The 17,186-nt window shown below is 35.5% G+C and overlaps 1 protein-coding gene across 6 annotated transcripts in view; it reads right to left on the bottom strand.

The window, feature by feature from the left end:
• NBEAL1 (neurobeachin like 1) overlaps positions 1–17,186 on the bottom strand; it is a 163,230-nt gene that overhangs the window by 29,781 nt on the left and 116,263 nt on the right. For all 6 annotated transcript variants that reach the window (XM_070387937.1, XM_070387932.1, XM_070387955.1 and 3 more), the window contains 6 exons: positions 16,530–16,631; positions 12,922–13,017; positions 12,401–12,525; positions 9,821–9,961; positions 6,727–6,857; positions 3,773–3,882 (listed from right to left, as the gene is read on the bottom strand). In XM_070387937.1, the coding sequence (XP_070244038.1) occupies positions 3,773–3,882; positions 6,727–6,857; positions 9,821–9,961; positions 12,401–12,525; positions 12,922–13,017; positions 16,530–16,631 (705 nt within the window). The remainder of the gene's footprint in view (positions 1–3,772; positions 3,883–6,726; positions 6,858–9,820; positions 9,962–12,400; positions 12,526–12,921; positions 13,018–16,529; positions 16,632–17,186) is intronic.

Here is a 17,186-nt window from a genome sequence, read left to right on the forward strand (position 1 = left end):
AACCCACAACATTTTAAAAGAAATCGCATTAGTTCAACATGAGAAAGATAAAAACTGTTCAAAAAATAAGATTTTTGGCTTCCAACTTACTATGAGGCATGTTAAGTTGCTCGATCGTGTCTGACTCTTTGTGACCCTATGAACCATAGCCCACCAGGCTCCTCTATCCATGAGAGTCTCCAGGCAAGAATACTATAGTGGGTTGCCATACCCTTCTCCAGGGGATTTTCCCAACCCCGGGACCAAACCCACGTTTCTTGAGTCTCCTGCATTGGCAGATGGGTTCTTTACCACTGGCTTCCAACTTAACTACGATTAGGAAAAGAGGCTGGCAAAGATACTCTTGTAAAAATATTTTTGTTTTAGTTTTTATGGAAAAGAATAACTCAGAGCAAAAGCCCAAATGCCTGAGGGTAGAACAAAATGATCCATGGAAAACCAGTTATCATGGAATAGCAGTGGGCTATAAAAGAACTGGTCTTCACGACCAAGATAATCATGATGGTGTGATCACTCACCTAGAGCCAGACATCCTGGAACGTGAAGTCAAGTGGGCCTTAGAAAGCATCACTATGAACAAAGCTAGTGGAGGTGATGGAATTCCAGTTGAGCTATTTCAAATCCTGAAAGATGATGCTGTGAAAGTGCTGCACTCAATATGCCAGCACATTTGGAAAACTCAGCAGTGGCCACAGGATGGAAAAGGTCAGTTTTCATTCCAATCCCAAAGAAAGGCAATGCCAGATAATGCTCAAACTACAGCACAATTGCACTCATCTCACACGCTAGTAAAGTAATGCTCAAAATTCTCCAAGCCAGGCTTCAGCAGTACGTGAACCGTGAACTTCCAGATGTTCAAGCTGGTTTTAGAAAAGGCAGAAGAACCAGAGATCAAATTGCCAACATCCGCTGGATCATGGAAAAAGCAAGAGAGTTCCAGAAAAACATCTATTTCTGCTTTATTGACTATGCCAAAGCCTTTGACTGTGTGGATCACAATAAACTGTGGAAAATTCTGAAAGAGATGGGAATACCAGACCACACGACCGGCCTCTTGAGAAATCTGTATACAGGTCAGGAAGCAACAGTTAGAACTGGACATGGAACAAAAGACTGGTTCCAAATAGGAAAAGGAGTACGTCAAGGCTGTATATTATCACCCTGCTTATTTAACTTATATGCAGAGTATATCATGAGAAACGCTGGGCTGGAAGAAGCACAAACTGGAATCAAGATTGCTGGGAGAAATATCAATAACCTCAGATATGCAGATGACACCACCCTTATGGCAGAAAGTGAAGAGGAACTCAAAAGCCTCTTGATGAAAGTAAAAGTGGAGAGTGAAAAAGTTGGCTTAAAGCTCAACATTCAGAAAACTAACATCATGGCATCCGGTCCCATCACTTCATGGGAAATAGATGGGGAAACAGTGGAAACAGTGTCAGACTTTATTTTTCTGGGCTCCAAAATCACTGCAGATGGTGACTGCAGCCATGAAATTAAAAGACGCTTACTCCTTGGAAGGAAAGTTATGACCAACCTAGATAGCATATTCAAAAGCAGAGACATTACTTTGCCAACAAAGGTCCATCTAGTCAAGGGTATGGTTTTTCCTGTGGTCAAGTATGGATGTGAGAGTTGGACTGAAGAAAGCTGAGTGCCGAAGAATTGATGCTTTTGAACTGTGGTGTTGGAGAAGACTCCTGAGTGTTCCTTGGACTGCAAGGAGATCCAACCAGTCCATTCTGAAGGAGTTCAGCCCTGGGATTTCTTTGGAAGGAATGATGCTAAAGCTGAAACTCGAGTACTTTGGCCACGTCATACGAAGAGTTGACTCATTGGAAAAAACTCTGATGCTGGGAGGGATTGGGGGCAGGAGGAGAAGGGGACGACGGAGGATGAGAGGGCTGGATGGCATCACTGACTCGATGGACATGAATCTGAGTGAACTCCGGGAGTTAGTGGACAGGGAGGCCTGGTGTGCTGCAATTCATGGGGTCGCAAAGAGTCGGACATGACTGAGTGACTGAACTGATAAAGGAACTGAGAGCATGTCCAGGCTAGAATTCTGAACTGCTGTAAACAGTCAGAAGTTCACAGTAAAAAGTAAGAAGTTAGGTGCCTCTGGTTTCCCTCTCCCTTTCGAATGTTAGTGTCTATTATAGTTCTCCTGTCCTTATTACACTACTGTTGTTGCGTGGGGGATTAACTTGTATCTACTTCACAGTCTTCAGATCCAAGAGGAGATGCACTGGAGTAGTTTCATCCACACATGGATTTGATGTAGATGACTAATAAGATTCTGGACTTCAGGCCTCATGGCTTTCTGCGGGGGTCAGCAAAACTACTGCTTGTGGGCCAAACCTTACTGGCATTCAGATTTGTAGATTAGTAGAAGACAGCCATATCCCATTTTCTTTTGCACTAGAATGGCAGAATTTCAACACACACTAAATTTAGAGCTAACAAAAATATTTACTACCTGGTCCTTTAAAAAAGGTCTGCAGAACCCTGCCTTAATGAGGTGGGACTGTGGGAAGCTCTTAAGAGGAAGTATGCTCATTTTGCATGCAGAAGGAATGTAAACACTTCGAGGCCAAAGGGCAGCCTCTGTGTGGTGGATTAAAGATAGTTGCAATTCTTTCTCACTCCCACCATTAAGAGATGGGGTTTACTTTCTTTCCTCTGGAATCTGCACTGATCCTGTACTATTTAACCATTAGAGAGGAAGGCATATGTGGTACAGCGACAGTTCACAGCTTAAACCAGATAGTTCACAGGAAGCTTCTGAAAAGTTTCTGCCTACTTAAAAAGTTATAGATTATCTTTCAGAGTTGTGTTACTTTTTCCCCCAATTCTCTATTCATGCATGGGGTTATTGTTTACAAGTATAAATCTAGAAGAGAACAGCTGACTCATTGGAAAAGACCCTGATACTGAGAAAGGTTGAAGACAAAATAAGATGGTGACAGAGGATGAGACAGACCCACTCAATGGACATGAATCTGAGCAAACTCCAGGAGACAGTAAAGACCAGGGAAGGCTGGCATGCTGCAGTCCATGGGGTCACAAAGAGTCGGACTTTACTTAGTGACTGAACACCAACAACAACAAATTATAAACTAATCCAGAATTTTGAAGTTTGACAAACTACCTACTAACAATAAGGAGCGTTCCCAGGTATTGGCCATTTAATTCTAGAATCTGAAACATGTCAGCTTAGATAGAAAGCTAGGTGGGCTCTGTGGGTGCGGAGGCGGAAACAGTGTCTTCAAGATAATAACGTAACAGCGATATTAAATGAAATCTTACTAGTCCTTCAACTCCAAAATGGAAATTTTGCTAAAACTAGCAAAACATTTACGTAGTATTTAGTATTCATTTAGCTATCTTATTAAAAACTTACTGAATTCCTTCAGAGGAAAAAACAATGTTCTTATCCTTGATAGATTTGAAACAAATAAGGGAACTATGATATATCAAACTACACTAGCTTGGTGACTGAAACATACATACAACAGGCAGATGCCTTACAGAAGTGAATTTTTTTTTTTGCTATATATCTGAGGGACAGTACTACTATAGTCTCACTATATCAGAAGATTCATAACTTCAAAATAAATTACTATATTATACTTTCTAAAATAGCATATAATACAGATTACAAATTAATGAAGAAAAATATTAGCTATACTTTATTCTATCATTCTCTGGAAAACACATATATCTTTATCTTATTAATCTGCTTAATAACTAAACATAAAAATCTTACCAGAGCTTTCCTATGTTTACAGATGAAATCTTCAGCAGACTTAGCCCATTTGGGGAGAACGACATCATTTACTAGTTCTTTGGAAACTTGTAGACGACCCAAGTTAAATTCTAAGATGTAAAAAATAAATGTATCATATCATTTTAGATTTAAATAAATCAAGTAAAACAAATAAAAGGGTATATTCCTTAGCAAAACTAGGTTTTTTCTGTTTTTTTGTTTTGTTTTGTTTTTTAAAAGTAAAAGATGAGAATCAAGTTTTTATAAAATTTGACTTAAAAAATCAATTAAAAATTTTTTATTTTATATTGGGGTACAGTTGATCAACAGTGGCGTGTTAGCTGCAGGTACAGAGCAAAGTGACTCAGCCATGCATAGATGTGTATCTATTCTTTCTCAAATTCTTTCCTGATTTAGGTTATTACAGAGCATTGAGTACACACTTCTCTGTGCTACACAGCAGGTCCTTATCTATTTTAAATATAGCAGAATGTACGTCAATTTCAAACTCACAGTCAATCCCACTTATTAAGTTCCCTTCTTGAGTAAATTTATTGAACAGGTAAAAATAACTCATCTATTAGAATGTATTTTCTTTAACATTTGATCAAAAAAGAAAATGAAAATAAGATAATTTAAAATGAATTATTAGAAAAAAATAAACTACAATTAGTTATTAGAAGATAAATCAAATTAATAGTTTATTTTTTGCTGAGAAAATTATAATTATGACCAAAATCTTAACCTGAACAAAAATGCAACAGTAAGCATTCTTCATACATTAAAAAGAATTAACACAGTTCCTCTAATGGTTAACTTACAAAACCCAGTGACTTAAAGTTTTTGGGTGTAACTTACACCTTAAACTTACTCAAGTTTACCTTATGGAAGGACAACATATTTCTACAACACTATTTTAAATAGATATTGACATAATAAATATTTGCTCATACTAGTTATGATAGAAGACAGTATTTTGACAAAACTGTCCCAAAGATAAGATTTTCTTGTTCATACATATGGAAAAGGAAAAGTGTTAACACAGAAGTCCTTCATTAAAGAAGTTATCTAAAAATATCAGTGTTCCTTAAAGCTGCAGAGATGTTTAAAGGTCATAAAATATCACGATGCAGGGTCTGTGGCCTTAACTCAACTACTATATGGCAGATACTGGTGGCCACCTGACAGGCATCCTTCCTTATCTAATAGCAGAAACTTTATTTTATTCAAGTGTGCATCCTGCCCTATATTTCATGCTTGTTGCAGGTGACTGGCATAGGCATTGGTACATGACCCAGCTCTGGACAGTGAAGGGAGATCATGAGAAAGGGTTTTTCATTCTTAAGAAACAACACAAAGAATTAAAAGTTTCAATTGTTTCTAAGACAATGTTGCATCTGCCTATGATGTCTAGAATTTTTTAGTCATGATAGTAACTGGCCAAGAACAAATCTAAAACACTCAGAACAGCAGTGTAAAAAGATACAGAAGGAACTTGACTCTGAGGATGCTGTTAAGTTACCATATCTCAGAATTTTTATTATGGAAAATAAATACTAACATTTTCTTCCTCATACAATTTTGAGTGGCTTTTATTAATATTTGTTGTCATTCTAATGAATATACTTTGTTTTCTCCCACCCAGCTCATTTTGAATAAATTGGCAATGGATAATTAGAAATGGAGGCCACCAGGACAGTAGTAATAGAGAGCAACTAGCTCTGGCTCTGGTGAATGTCAGAAATTGTCAAGCTGCTAAGCAGACCTTGAATTCTGGGTCCAAATTTAATCTGCTCATCCCTTCTATCCTGGATACCTTGCCCTAGAAGATCCAGTCCTCTGGTTGACTAGGGTCAGATTTGTCAACAGTTTCACTCAGTTTTCTGAAGGTGACCAATTAGAACTGCCTTTCTCTGAGAATCAGATGCCTTGGATCCAACAACCGGTCCTAGAGCACACAATCCAAGGTCATGAGACCCTGGATATGCTCTCACCAGCATGGCAAATAATTCTACTGAGCAAGCAATGGGTCAAACATTAACATTTCATGCTAGGGGAGGAAAAGGAAGTTAACAGCCCTTGACTCTGGAATTTCCCTAAAGAACACAAATTGGAACGATCTTGCCATTTTCTTATTTGTACTTAAATCTAAAACCAAGTCATCGAAAATGTATTTGGATATTCTTAAAAGACCATATTTCCTTCTATGATTCTTTTCTTCAAAAATATAACATGATACGTATAGCTGATTCACTTTGCTGTACAGTAGAAACAACCACAACACTATAAAGCAACTATACTCCAATAAAAATTAATTTAAAATAATAACATAATAATAATATGGTTTTTCAAATATTGTGGTAACTTAAACTCAGTCATTATTTTCAAATTGCTTCCTGTTTTCTACTCTAAAAGAAGTCAGCAAACTTCTACAAAGAGACAAAGAATAAGTATTTGGGGCTTTGTGAACCTATGGTCTCTGCTGCAACTAGTCAAATCTGCTATTACACTGTGAAAGCAGCCACAGCTTATGTAAATGTATTGGCCAGTTGTATTCCAAAAAACCTTATTGATAAATACTAGTTTGCTCAGATTTGGCCCATGAATCTATAGTTTGCTGACCCCTGATATAAACCTTCATCTTATCTAACTCAAACACTTTAACTCATGTAGCTGTACGGCTGAAATAGCTTGCAGCCACTTTTTGCTTCACTAGTAAACACTGTACTCGGATAAATTCCCTTACTAATTCATATTTCACTCATTTATCTTATTCACTGTAGCATTTCTGTAGAAGGTAAGACTAGTACCTGGACATTAAGTTAAGCCATGTCACTGAGTAATAAAAACACAGAACAAATAATCTATAGGTCATCACAAAAAATGTCCTAAAAGATATTTTTCAAGATCTTACATTGGGACCTAGTCAATCCAGTTTTTAAACTATTTCTTACGATTTTGATTTTCCAAAAACTCTGGGAAATAGAAGAATTCAGGAATAAGTTCCTTCACATCATATGGATTGTCCATGAGAGCCTGCCAGGTAGCAGGGATGGAATGGAACTGTCGATCAGCACAGTCGAACCTACATGTGGAGATGGGAAGGGAGCAGTGAGTCCTGACTGAGCAACAACAGGCTAAAACAAATTACACTTTGTTCAGGGTGCCTCATGTTTAGTTTCTCTTTATTTACCCTTTCTCTTTAACATCTAAAAACAAAATATGCTCTCCTTATGACAATCTTTATTTTGTTGTCAGGAAGTAAATACTATAATTTTAATCACTAGTATCATCTTAGATGAAAATGGCATAATTCTGCTGAGTAAAATTTATTACAGAGTGTAAATAAATATTATTTGGATATTTTAAAATTACAGAGTTTAAATATCACTAAGTATTATAGTATTTATGATATAGTTAACAGATCTATAGGAATGCTGCTGATTAATTTATGATACAAAATATCTTTACAAACTTTGGCTAAAAAGTAGATAGTGAGTTAGGGAAATAATTCTATAGCTAAAGCTTTTATACTTTACTCCCATATACTATTATCTTATTTTAACTTTATTTTCAAGTTCCATCATTTGCCTACAGTAATTGAAAGACGTGGTCATGCTGCAATTTTTATTATGTTTTAGCTAATCACAAACAGCATAAACCCCTTCTGTTTCATCTCCTTTGACACTGTTTTCCCAGTTTTATCCCATAAATGATGTCTTCTAAGTGACAACTGATGACTAATATGACTCTTCTTGTGCCTAGCAATCTTGTTTTGAAGCACAACTGAACTTAGCAGAACTCTAAATTTAACTATAGTCAATGACTGGGTCATCAATAAAGTCTAAGAATGATATATTCAAATTCAGTGAAAGGTACAGCTTTAACGGCAGAATCTTTTAGTTTGGGTGGAGGGAGAACAGCTTAACTGATATATAATTAACATATATGTAATTCACTCTAAGCGAACAATTCAATAGCTTTCAGTATATTCAGAACTGTGCAGCCATCACAATAAACAATTTTAGAACATTTCATCACTCCAAAAAGAAATCCTGTATCTAATAGCAGTCACTCTCCATTCACCCTCCCTCTAGCCCTAGGCAATTACTGATCTACTTTCTGTCTCCATGGATTTGTTTTTTTTAGCCGCCTTATGTAAATCATATATAACATATGGTATCTTGTGCCTGGCTTATGTCATTCAACATACTACTGTTTCATCCATGTTGTAGCATATATCAATCTTTCACTCCTTCTCTTAACTCATAGCTAAATAATATTCCACACCATGGGTATACCACGTTTCATTTACTCCTTTACCAGTTTATGGGCATTTGGGTTATTTAAATATTTGGACTATTACAAATAAAGCTGTTAAGGCCATTTGTGTGAAAGTGTTTGCATAAACATACATGTTCAATAATCTTGGGTCTATACCTAGGACTGGAATTGCTGGGTCATGGGTAATACTATGTTTAATGTTTTGAAGAACTGCCAGACTGTTTTTCACAGAGGCTGCATCATCTTAAATTTCCACTGGCAGTACATAATTGTTCCAATTTCTCAACATCTCATCAACGGTAGGTATTATCTATCTTTTTATTACAGCTATCTTCATGAGTGTAAAGAGGTATCTCAGTTTGGTTTTGATTTGAATTTCCCTGATAACCAATGATGTTGATCAACTTTTCACGTGTTTATCAGACATTTGTAATCTTCTTTGGAGAAATGTCCATTTAGATCTTTTGTTCAGTTTTTAATTGAGTCATTTGTCTTTTTACTGTTGCATTGCAAGGATTTTTTTTATATATTCTAGATACAAGTCCTTTATCAGATCTATAATTTGCAAATGTTTTCTCCAACTGAACTGGCTGTCTTTTTACTCTCTTGATGAGGTCCTCTGAAGCACAAACAGAATCTATTTTTGAGGCCTTATTAAAAAAATCATTTAAAAGCTGTAAAATCACTAAAAGCTGAAGAGACCCAGGTTTGCTTTCCCGGAAGGAAAATTACCTGACTTCATGGCAAACATAACATTTGGAGATATGTAGTGATCTAAGCCTCTCCTTGAAAGACAAGGCTCAGTGAACTAAAGACAGGAATAAGGAACCCAGGCTAATTTTGAGAGATAAACATTACATGGAAAGAGAGCAGAACAGGCAATGTTTACATAGTTTCTGATTGGTCCGAAAAGGCAAGAGGATAATGTTAAAGAATAAGGCAACAGGGAGACAAAATGAGAGTAAGTAGAGAGGCACCTGGAGGATACGCTGGGGAATGGGACATTCTTGAAGAAGTTTCTTTCTTTAGGATAAATAAGAAAATGTGAAACTTAGGTAAGGTATAATATAGACAGGTGATAACAATAATACGGTGGCATCACAGACCTGTTTGAGCTGCTATTAATAATCTAAGGGCTCTCATTCCTCTCTATTTTTATTCCTATTGATCAATATTTTTAGGAGGACTACAGAGGCACTGGTTAGACATTTCTGGTAGATGTTTTGGATTAAGGTCTAAATCAGTTCTAAGTCTGAATCTCTGGTAGATTCCTAAACCCAGTTGAAAATAACAAAAGTACACTGGATAACAGTAAAGAGGAATTCGCCTTAAAAGTCATTTGTGTAAGTCAGTTTGAGTGCCCTGTTATCAAACTAGTTTGGCTACTTTTATCTAGGGGCTATTATATGAATCAAAACCTAAAAAGAGGAGAATAAAAAAGGTAAGGTCCTGTTATAATAGTATATGAAAGTGAAAGTGTTAGTTGCTTAATTGTGCTTGACTTTCTGTGATCCCATGAACTGTAGCCCACCAGGCTCCTCTGTCCCTGGAATTCTCCAGGCAAGAACACTGAAGTGGGTAGCCATTCTCTTCTCCAGGGGATCTTCCTGGCCCAGGGATCAAATCTAGATCTCCTGCATTGTAGACAGATTCTTTACCATCTGAGCCACCAGGGAACCCTATAACAGTACATGACATGAAAGCAAAGAGTTTTCAACACTATCATATAGTCTTAAGAAAACAGTTTATTTACCCGAAACATACCTTCCACTCTGAAGCTGGATGTGGAGGGTGGTGAATGGTTCTGTACGAATAAGATAGTGCATAACTCCAGCAGAATTTGAATAGTGAGTACCATAATGAAATTTGTCAATAGTTCCCATAGGATCCTCAAAATTTTCATATCTAAAAATAGAAACTAAAGTTTTATAATCACAATAACAAAATTAATTTAGGATAGATGCTTGTATTGTATTGCTGAAAACAGTTTATTAAGAGGCTATGTACTCATATCATCACAACACATAATAAATGAAAAAAATTACTAATACTTTCTAAACAATATAGTAGTACTAATAGTGGAGTTTGGAATACTTTTGTATTATGCAATAATTATTTTCACTACAGATAGATTAGAAATCACAGAAAACCAAAAATAAAGAAATTTAAAATCAATTAAAATTGTACTTCCCAGAGATAATAAATAATAACATTCTGGCAAACATTTGTCAATTATGCATTAATATATATTTTAATATAAAATACATTTTAATATAAAACTGTTATACCTAGTATATTGTTCACAACTTATTTTTTCATCTAACAATTTTCTATTAACATCTTACAAAATATATAAGTGACTCACTTTGCTGCACAGCAGAAACTAACACATCGTAAATCAACTACATATCAATAAAAATTTTTTACAAAATCTTAGAATATATAACGATTTAACTATTTATTTATAGATAGTTAGGTTGTTTCTATTTTTCTGCTGTTTTAAGAATGTGATAATTAGACATCATAGTACGGCCAAGGTAATAGAAAAAAATATAGAGGGTCAGTCAAGAATTGTGAAAATGAATGTCTAATAATTCAAAGGTAGAAGGAAATAGATGTGTATAGCACAAGGAACTCTACTCAATATTCTGTGATAAACTATATGAGAAAAAATCTGAATAAGAATGAATATATGTGTGTATTACTGAATCATGTTGTTGTACAGCTGAAACTAACACAACACTGTAAATCAACTCTACTCCAATAAAATTAAATAAAAAAAACAGACAGTGAAATAGAAAGAAGGCTTAAGTCAGATTACTAGCAAAGGGCATATATATAATAACTCTTCAAGCACTATCACTAATGTTGTAATTGTTCTGAACGGTGACATCTGAGTTAGTGGGTATAAAATCTAAATAAGAATGAACAGTTTTTTGGAAGCAATACACATTAAAATTTTAAACCAAAATACTAATCAATTTGTCAAGCTAAGGTTAATTTCCTTTTTACATAGAAATCATTAATATTCAGGAGAATAAAGAGAGTTTTTAGGCCAAAGTCATTTGTACCTATGAAGAAAAATATATTATTGAAACATAAATTAAATTGTATCTTCCATTATCTACAAAATAAGTTAACCTATATGAAATGTACTTCCTATGGAACAGTGTTAGTAGTTTGACTAACAGCAGTGAGGTAATATACATACAGCAAAATTACATTAGTAAATCAAATATTAAACACTGCAAAAAGGTCTTATGGAAGATTTGCAAATAAAAAGGAAAAAAATAATGTACTATCAACTCTCAAAAAAATCTACAACTAAGTTTTTGTTTGCAAACACTTTGTCTTTATTACTGGAAGTTATCCATAAGTTCACATGGAGAAAAAGGAAAATTAAAATTATTCTTTTACTTGTCAGCCACTTGCTTTGAATAAAAAAAAAAAATGAGACATTTACAGGATGGATGATCATCAATATATATAACTATAAATATTTTCTTTCCTTTCAAATGTTACTTTCTAAATTTTCTTACATTTCACTGTTTTTTATTCACATTATTACTGAAAAGATTAGTATTATTAATTTGATATCTACCAAAATAGTACATCAGATGTAAATGCTAGATTAGTAGGTTATTAAGTCTAAAATACTTAGGGATAAAGAACTCCACCCTTGCACACATACTTTTGTCTTTTAATTGGATAGATAATTGTTTTGCAATGTTGTTTTAGTTTCTGCTGTACAACAAAGTGAATCAGCTATACATATACACATCCCCTCTCTGCTGAGCCTCCCTTCCCCCCAACCCTCCATCCCACCACTCTAGGTCATCACAGAGCACAGAGCTAAGGTCCCTGTGCTATCGAGCAGCTTCCCACTAGCTGTCTATGCTACACAAGGTTCTGTTTACATGTCAGTGCTACGCTCTCAACTAATCCCACACTTTGCCACCCCAACCCCCTGCCGCTGGTGTCCACATGTCAGTTCTCTATGTCTGCATCTTTATTCCTGCCCTGTGAACAGGCTCATCTGTACCACCTTTCTAGATTTCATACATATGTATTAATATATGATATTTGTTTTTCTTTTTATGACTTCACTCTCTTATTACAAGGAGAAAAGAAATTCTAAACAACATTAATTTAAATTTGGTAATGAAGGGACACAGACTACAGTCAAGATATTTGAAAGACAACTGATAACATTATCAAGAAAACTTAATGAAGGAATTATCAGACTCTAATTAGTAAAAGTAACACTTGGTTAGCCATAGGAGAAATCAATACAAATTCAAACTGCTATGGGTATATCTATCAAAGCAGATGAAAGGCACTTACTTTTCTCTCGTGGCTTTGGCATTCTTATCATTAACTACCCCAATTGGTTTGGATAGATCTCGAAATACAGATGGGTTATTAAGATCCAACTCTTCTGAAGTATAATCTTGTAAAATCCAGGGGAACTAAAACAGCCACAATTTACAATTTAGACATTCTTTCCAAGGGAAGCTACCAGTTTGATAACTAATATCAAACACTTTTCTAAAGACAAAAAGGGACAGTCTTTACTTTTTCCCGGTTGCAAATGTTTATTCATCTTTAGCTCAATAACCAGAAGCATTAACTCCTATAATTCCATTGAAATATTCTCAATGAAGGGAAAGAAAAAAGGCTTTCATTTTTAAAATGCCCTTAATATTTATATACATCTTAAAAATAGCAGGGTAAGAAATAAATAGAAAGGAAAAATAGTTTTTACATCTTTTTAAAAATAAAAACTAGATATAAGCCACTTATATTTTTGTATATAATAAAATTGAAAGGCAAGTGTATATTTACAGGATTTTTATAAAACTCACCACAGGATACTGTGCAAGGTCATTATAGGTTCGTCCTGCCATTGTATTTAACTGAATGAGGTAGTCAAAATTTGATATCTCTCTGTTTACCCATTTCTAGATAGCATAGAAAAAAATCAGAATTAGTCTACATCTCTTAGAAATCAATGACTATTACTGACAGTACTAAAATAATCTTGCATCCACTATCTCTATCATCTTTCTGGTAAAAGAAGTTAAGTTTTTGAAAAAAGATTAAACAGAGAGAAAAATCAACATACTTCTCCTAAGTTCACTTCCTTTTAAAAACTGGTCTTTAGAAAAGAAAGTTCTCACACTGCAGTCTAAAAGATCTCCTATAATAATTAAGTCTTTTCTTTAGTTAAAAATATATTATTTGAATATAAAAATCTTTAATTCTAGAAGGAGTGCCCAAATTTTAAATTTTTGTCATTAACTGAAATCTTCCTAAGTATATATATTAAAATACCAGTATCTCAATGTACTTAACAGATCTACAAATTTTAAATAACATTATATTATTATATCTCTGCTCAGAAAAATTCCTTTATACAGAAAAGGTAGGTGGGATTTTGCTATAACAGATAAAACTTTCTAAAGAAAGACATAATCATTATTTTTTTAATCACCTTGTTAAATCTAGCCTACTCTACACAGTGTGAATATGCTCAAGCATTTTTTTTTGAAGACAGATTAACATACACCTTTCAGTTCAGTTCAGTTCAGTTCAGTCGCTTAGTCGTGTCCGACTCTTTGCAACCCCATGAATCACAGCATGCCAGGCCTCCCTGTCCATCACCAACTCCCAGAGTTCACTCAGACTCACGTCCATCGAGTCAGTGACGCCATCCAGCCATCTCATCCTCTGTCGTCCCCTTCTTCTCCTGCCCCCAATCCCTCCCAGCATCAGAGTCTTTTCCAATGAGTCAACTCTTCGCATGAGGTGGCCAAAGTACTGGAGTTTCAGCTTTAGCATCATTCCTTCCAAAGAAATCCCAGGGCTGAACTCCTTCAGAATGGACTGGCTGGATCTCCTTGCCGTCCTAGGGACTCTCAAGAGTCTTCTCCAACACTACAGTTGAAAAGCATCAATTCTTCGACCCTCAGCCTTCTTCACAGTCCAACTCTCACATCCATACATGACCACAGGAAAAACCATACCCTTGACTAGATGGACCTTTGTTGGCAAAGTAATGTCTCTGCTTTTGAATATGCTATCTAGGTTGGTCATAACTTTCCTTCCAAGGAGTAAGCGTCTTTTAATTTCATGGCTGCAGTCACCATCTGTAGTGATTTTGGAGCCCAGAAAAATAAAGTCTGACACTGTTTCCACTGTTTCCCATCTATTTCCCATGAAGTGATGGGACCGGATGCCATGATGTTAGTTTTCTGAATGTTGAGCTTTAAGCCAACTTTTTCACTCTCCACTTTTACTTTCATCAAGAGGCTTTTGAGTTCCTCTTCACTTTCTGCCATAAGGGTGGTGTCATCTGCATGTCTGAGGTTATTGATATTTCTCCTGGCAATCTTGATTCCAGCTTGTTTCTTCCAGTCCAGCGTTTCTCATGAGGTACTCTGCATATAAGTTAAATAAGCAGGGTGATAATATACAGCCTTGACGTACTCCTTTTCCTATTTGGAACCAGTCTTTTGTTCCATGTCCAGTTCTAACTGTTGCTTCCTGACCTGCATACAGATTTCTCAAGAGGCCGGTCGTGTGGTCTGGTATTCCCATCTCTTTCAGAATTTTCCACAGTTTATTGTGATCCACACAGTCAAAGGCTTTGGCATAGTCAATAAAGCAGAAATAGATGTTTTTCTGGAGCTCTCTTGCTTTTTCCATGATCCAGCGGATGTTGGCAATTTGATCTCTGGTTCTTCTGCCTTTTCTAAAACCAGCTTGAACATCAGGAAGTTCATGGTTCACGTACTGCTGAAGCCTGGCTTGGAGAATTTTGAGCATTACTTTACTAGCGTGTGAGATGAGTGCAATTGTGCTGTAGTTTGAGCATTATCTGGCATTGCCTTTCTTTGGGATTGGAATGAAAACTGACCTTTTCCAGTCCTGTGGCCACTGCTGAGTTTTCCAAATGTGCTGGCATATTGAGTGCAGCACTTTCACAGCATCATCTTTCAGGATTTGAAATAGCTTAACTGGAATTCTATCACCTCCACTAGCTTTGTTCATAGTGATGCTTTCTAAGGCCCACTTGACTTCACATTCCAGGATGTCTGGCTCTAGATGAGTGATCACACCATCGTGATTACCTGGATCGTGAAAATGTTTTTTGTACAGTTCTTCTGTGTATTCTTGCCACCTCTTCTTAATATCTTCTGCTTCTGTTAGGTCCATACCATTTCTGTCCTTTATCGAGCCCATCTTTGCATGAAATGTCCCCTTGGTATCTCTAATTTTCTTGAAGAGATCTCTAGTCTTTCCCATTCTGTTGTTTTCCTCTACTTCTTTGCATTGATCGCTGAGGAAGGCTTTCTTATCTCTTCTTGCTATTCTTTGGAACTCTGCATTCAGATGCTTACATCTTTCCTTTTCTCCTTTGCTTTTCGCTTCTCTTCTTTTCACAGCTATTTGTAAGGTCTCCCCAGACAGCCATTTTGCTTTTTTGCATTTCTTTTCCATGGGGATGGTCTTGATCCCTGTCTCCTGTGCAATGTCACAAACCTCATTCCACAGTTCATCAGGCACTCTATCTGCCAGATCGAGGCCCTTAAATCTATTTCTCACTTCCACTGTATAATCATAAGGGATTTGATTTAGGTCATACCTGAATAGTCTAGTGGTTTTCCCTACTTTCTTCAATTTAAGTCTGAATTTGGTAAGTTCACTTAAAGTGTGCCTTAAGCAAAAGACATGTAGAAATGGTAAGAAATGAATCTATCTATACAGAAAGTCCAATAATATTTATGTGTCAAATTGAGGAATCAGTACTTTAATGAATAAAGTCTATACCACAGAAAGCAGGGAATGTACTTTTAAATAAAGCTTATTCCATAAACAATAGGAAGGAATTGCTGATGGCTTTTGAACAAGAGCAACATTTAAAGATTAAGATTAACACATATGTAGGAGGAAAGAGAGAGTCAGGAGGCAGAGAACCTAATTAGGAGACTACTAACAACACCAGAGAGCAAAAACAAGAGCCTTTCCTTGGCTTTTGACAGTGAAAATTCAAGAGATGTTGGGATTATATGAGGATAAAATGCGTGGAAGAATTAGTTAGTTTTGGCAGATAGAAAGACTGGAGAAACTTTCTTCTGCCTGTATTCCAAGGTGTCTCGTATTTTTTCATTTTTTCTTGTGCATGGATTTTTATTATTAAGAAAAGTCCCACATTATTTTTTTAAAAGAACATTATAATGAAAGAAGAAGTTATAAGACATGCCCATGAACTGAACAAAATGGGAGCTGGAGGACAGGGAACTCTTATGTGTGAGGGAAACAGAAAGATTCAAAGACAATTCAAAAGATCAACCTGAATGGAAGAACAGCAGTTGTATGATCAAAATAAAACAGTCAGAAAGAAGATTTACTTCTAGGCAAAAGTCTAAGATACAAAATTAACACCAAACAGTGACTTAAAATTTCCTACCTGTGTCAGTCCTGATGCTTTGAATAACTCCTGTGGTGATCTGGTTCCATAACTATTTGGAGAATGAAGTGACAACAGTCTGCTATATACTTTGTTCCTAACCTATTAAAAAAGCAGCACTTTATGCGTTAAAAATAGAATAAGAGAAAACAGGATTATGGCTTTATTAACAGATTTATTGAGATATAATTCACATACCATAAATTCACCCTTTTAAAGTATATAATTCAGTGAGGTTTTTCTCTTTTTTAAAAAAATATTCACAGAGTTGTACAACTATTCACATTATCTAACTCTGGGACATTTATGTCATCCTCAAAAGAAACTACATACTTATGAGCCATCACTCCCCAATTTCCCTCTTGTCCTCTGACAACAACTAAACTTTCTGTTACTATGGATTTGCCTAATCTGAACACTTCACTTAAACAGAAGATTACAGTTTTAACTTCTTTATTTTACTAGGCTTAACAAACTTATGACATACATTTTTTTTAGAATGCTACAGTATATTAATAGAGTAATCATCACACATTTTATCAGAAAACTAGCTCACTTCCAGTTCAAATCTAGTTCTGTCATTTACTAATCATCTGGACAAATCAATTAATTTACTGAGTCTCATTTGTGTATTCAATATAATAATTTTACCCTTTA

Source organism: Bos mutus, chromosome 2 (assembly GCF_027580195.1).
Source record: "Bos mutus isolate GX-2022 chromosome 2, NWIPB_WYAK_1.1, whole genome shotgun sequence".
In the NCBI taxonomy this organism is placed as follows: domain Eukaryota; kingdom Metazoa; phylum Chordata; class Mammalia; order Artiodactyla; family Bovidae; genus Bos; species Bos mutus.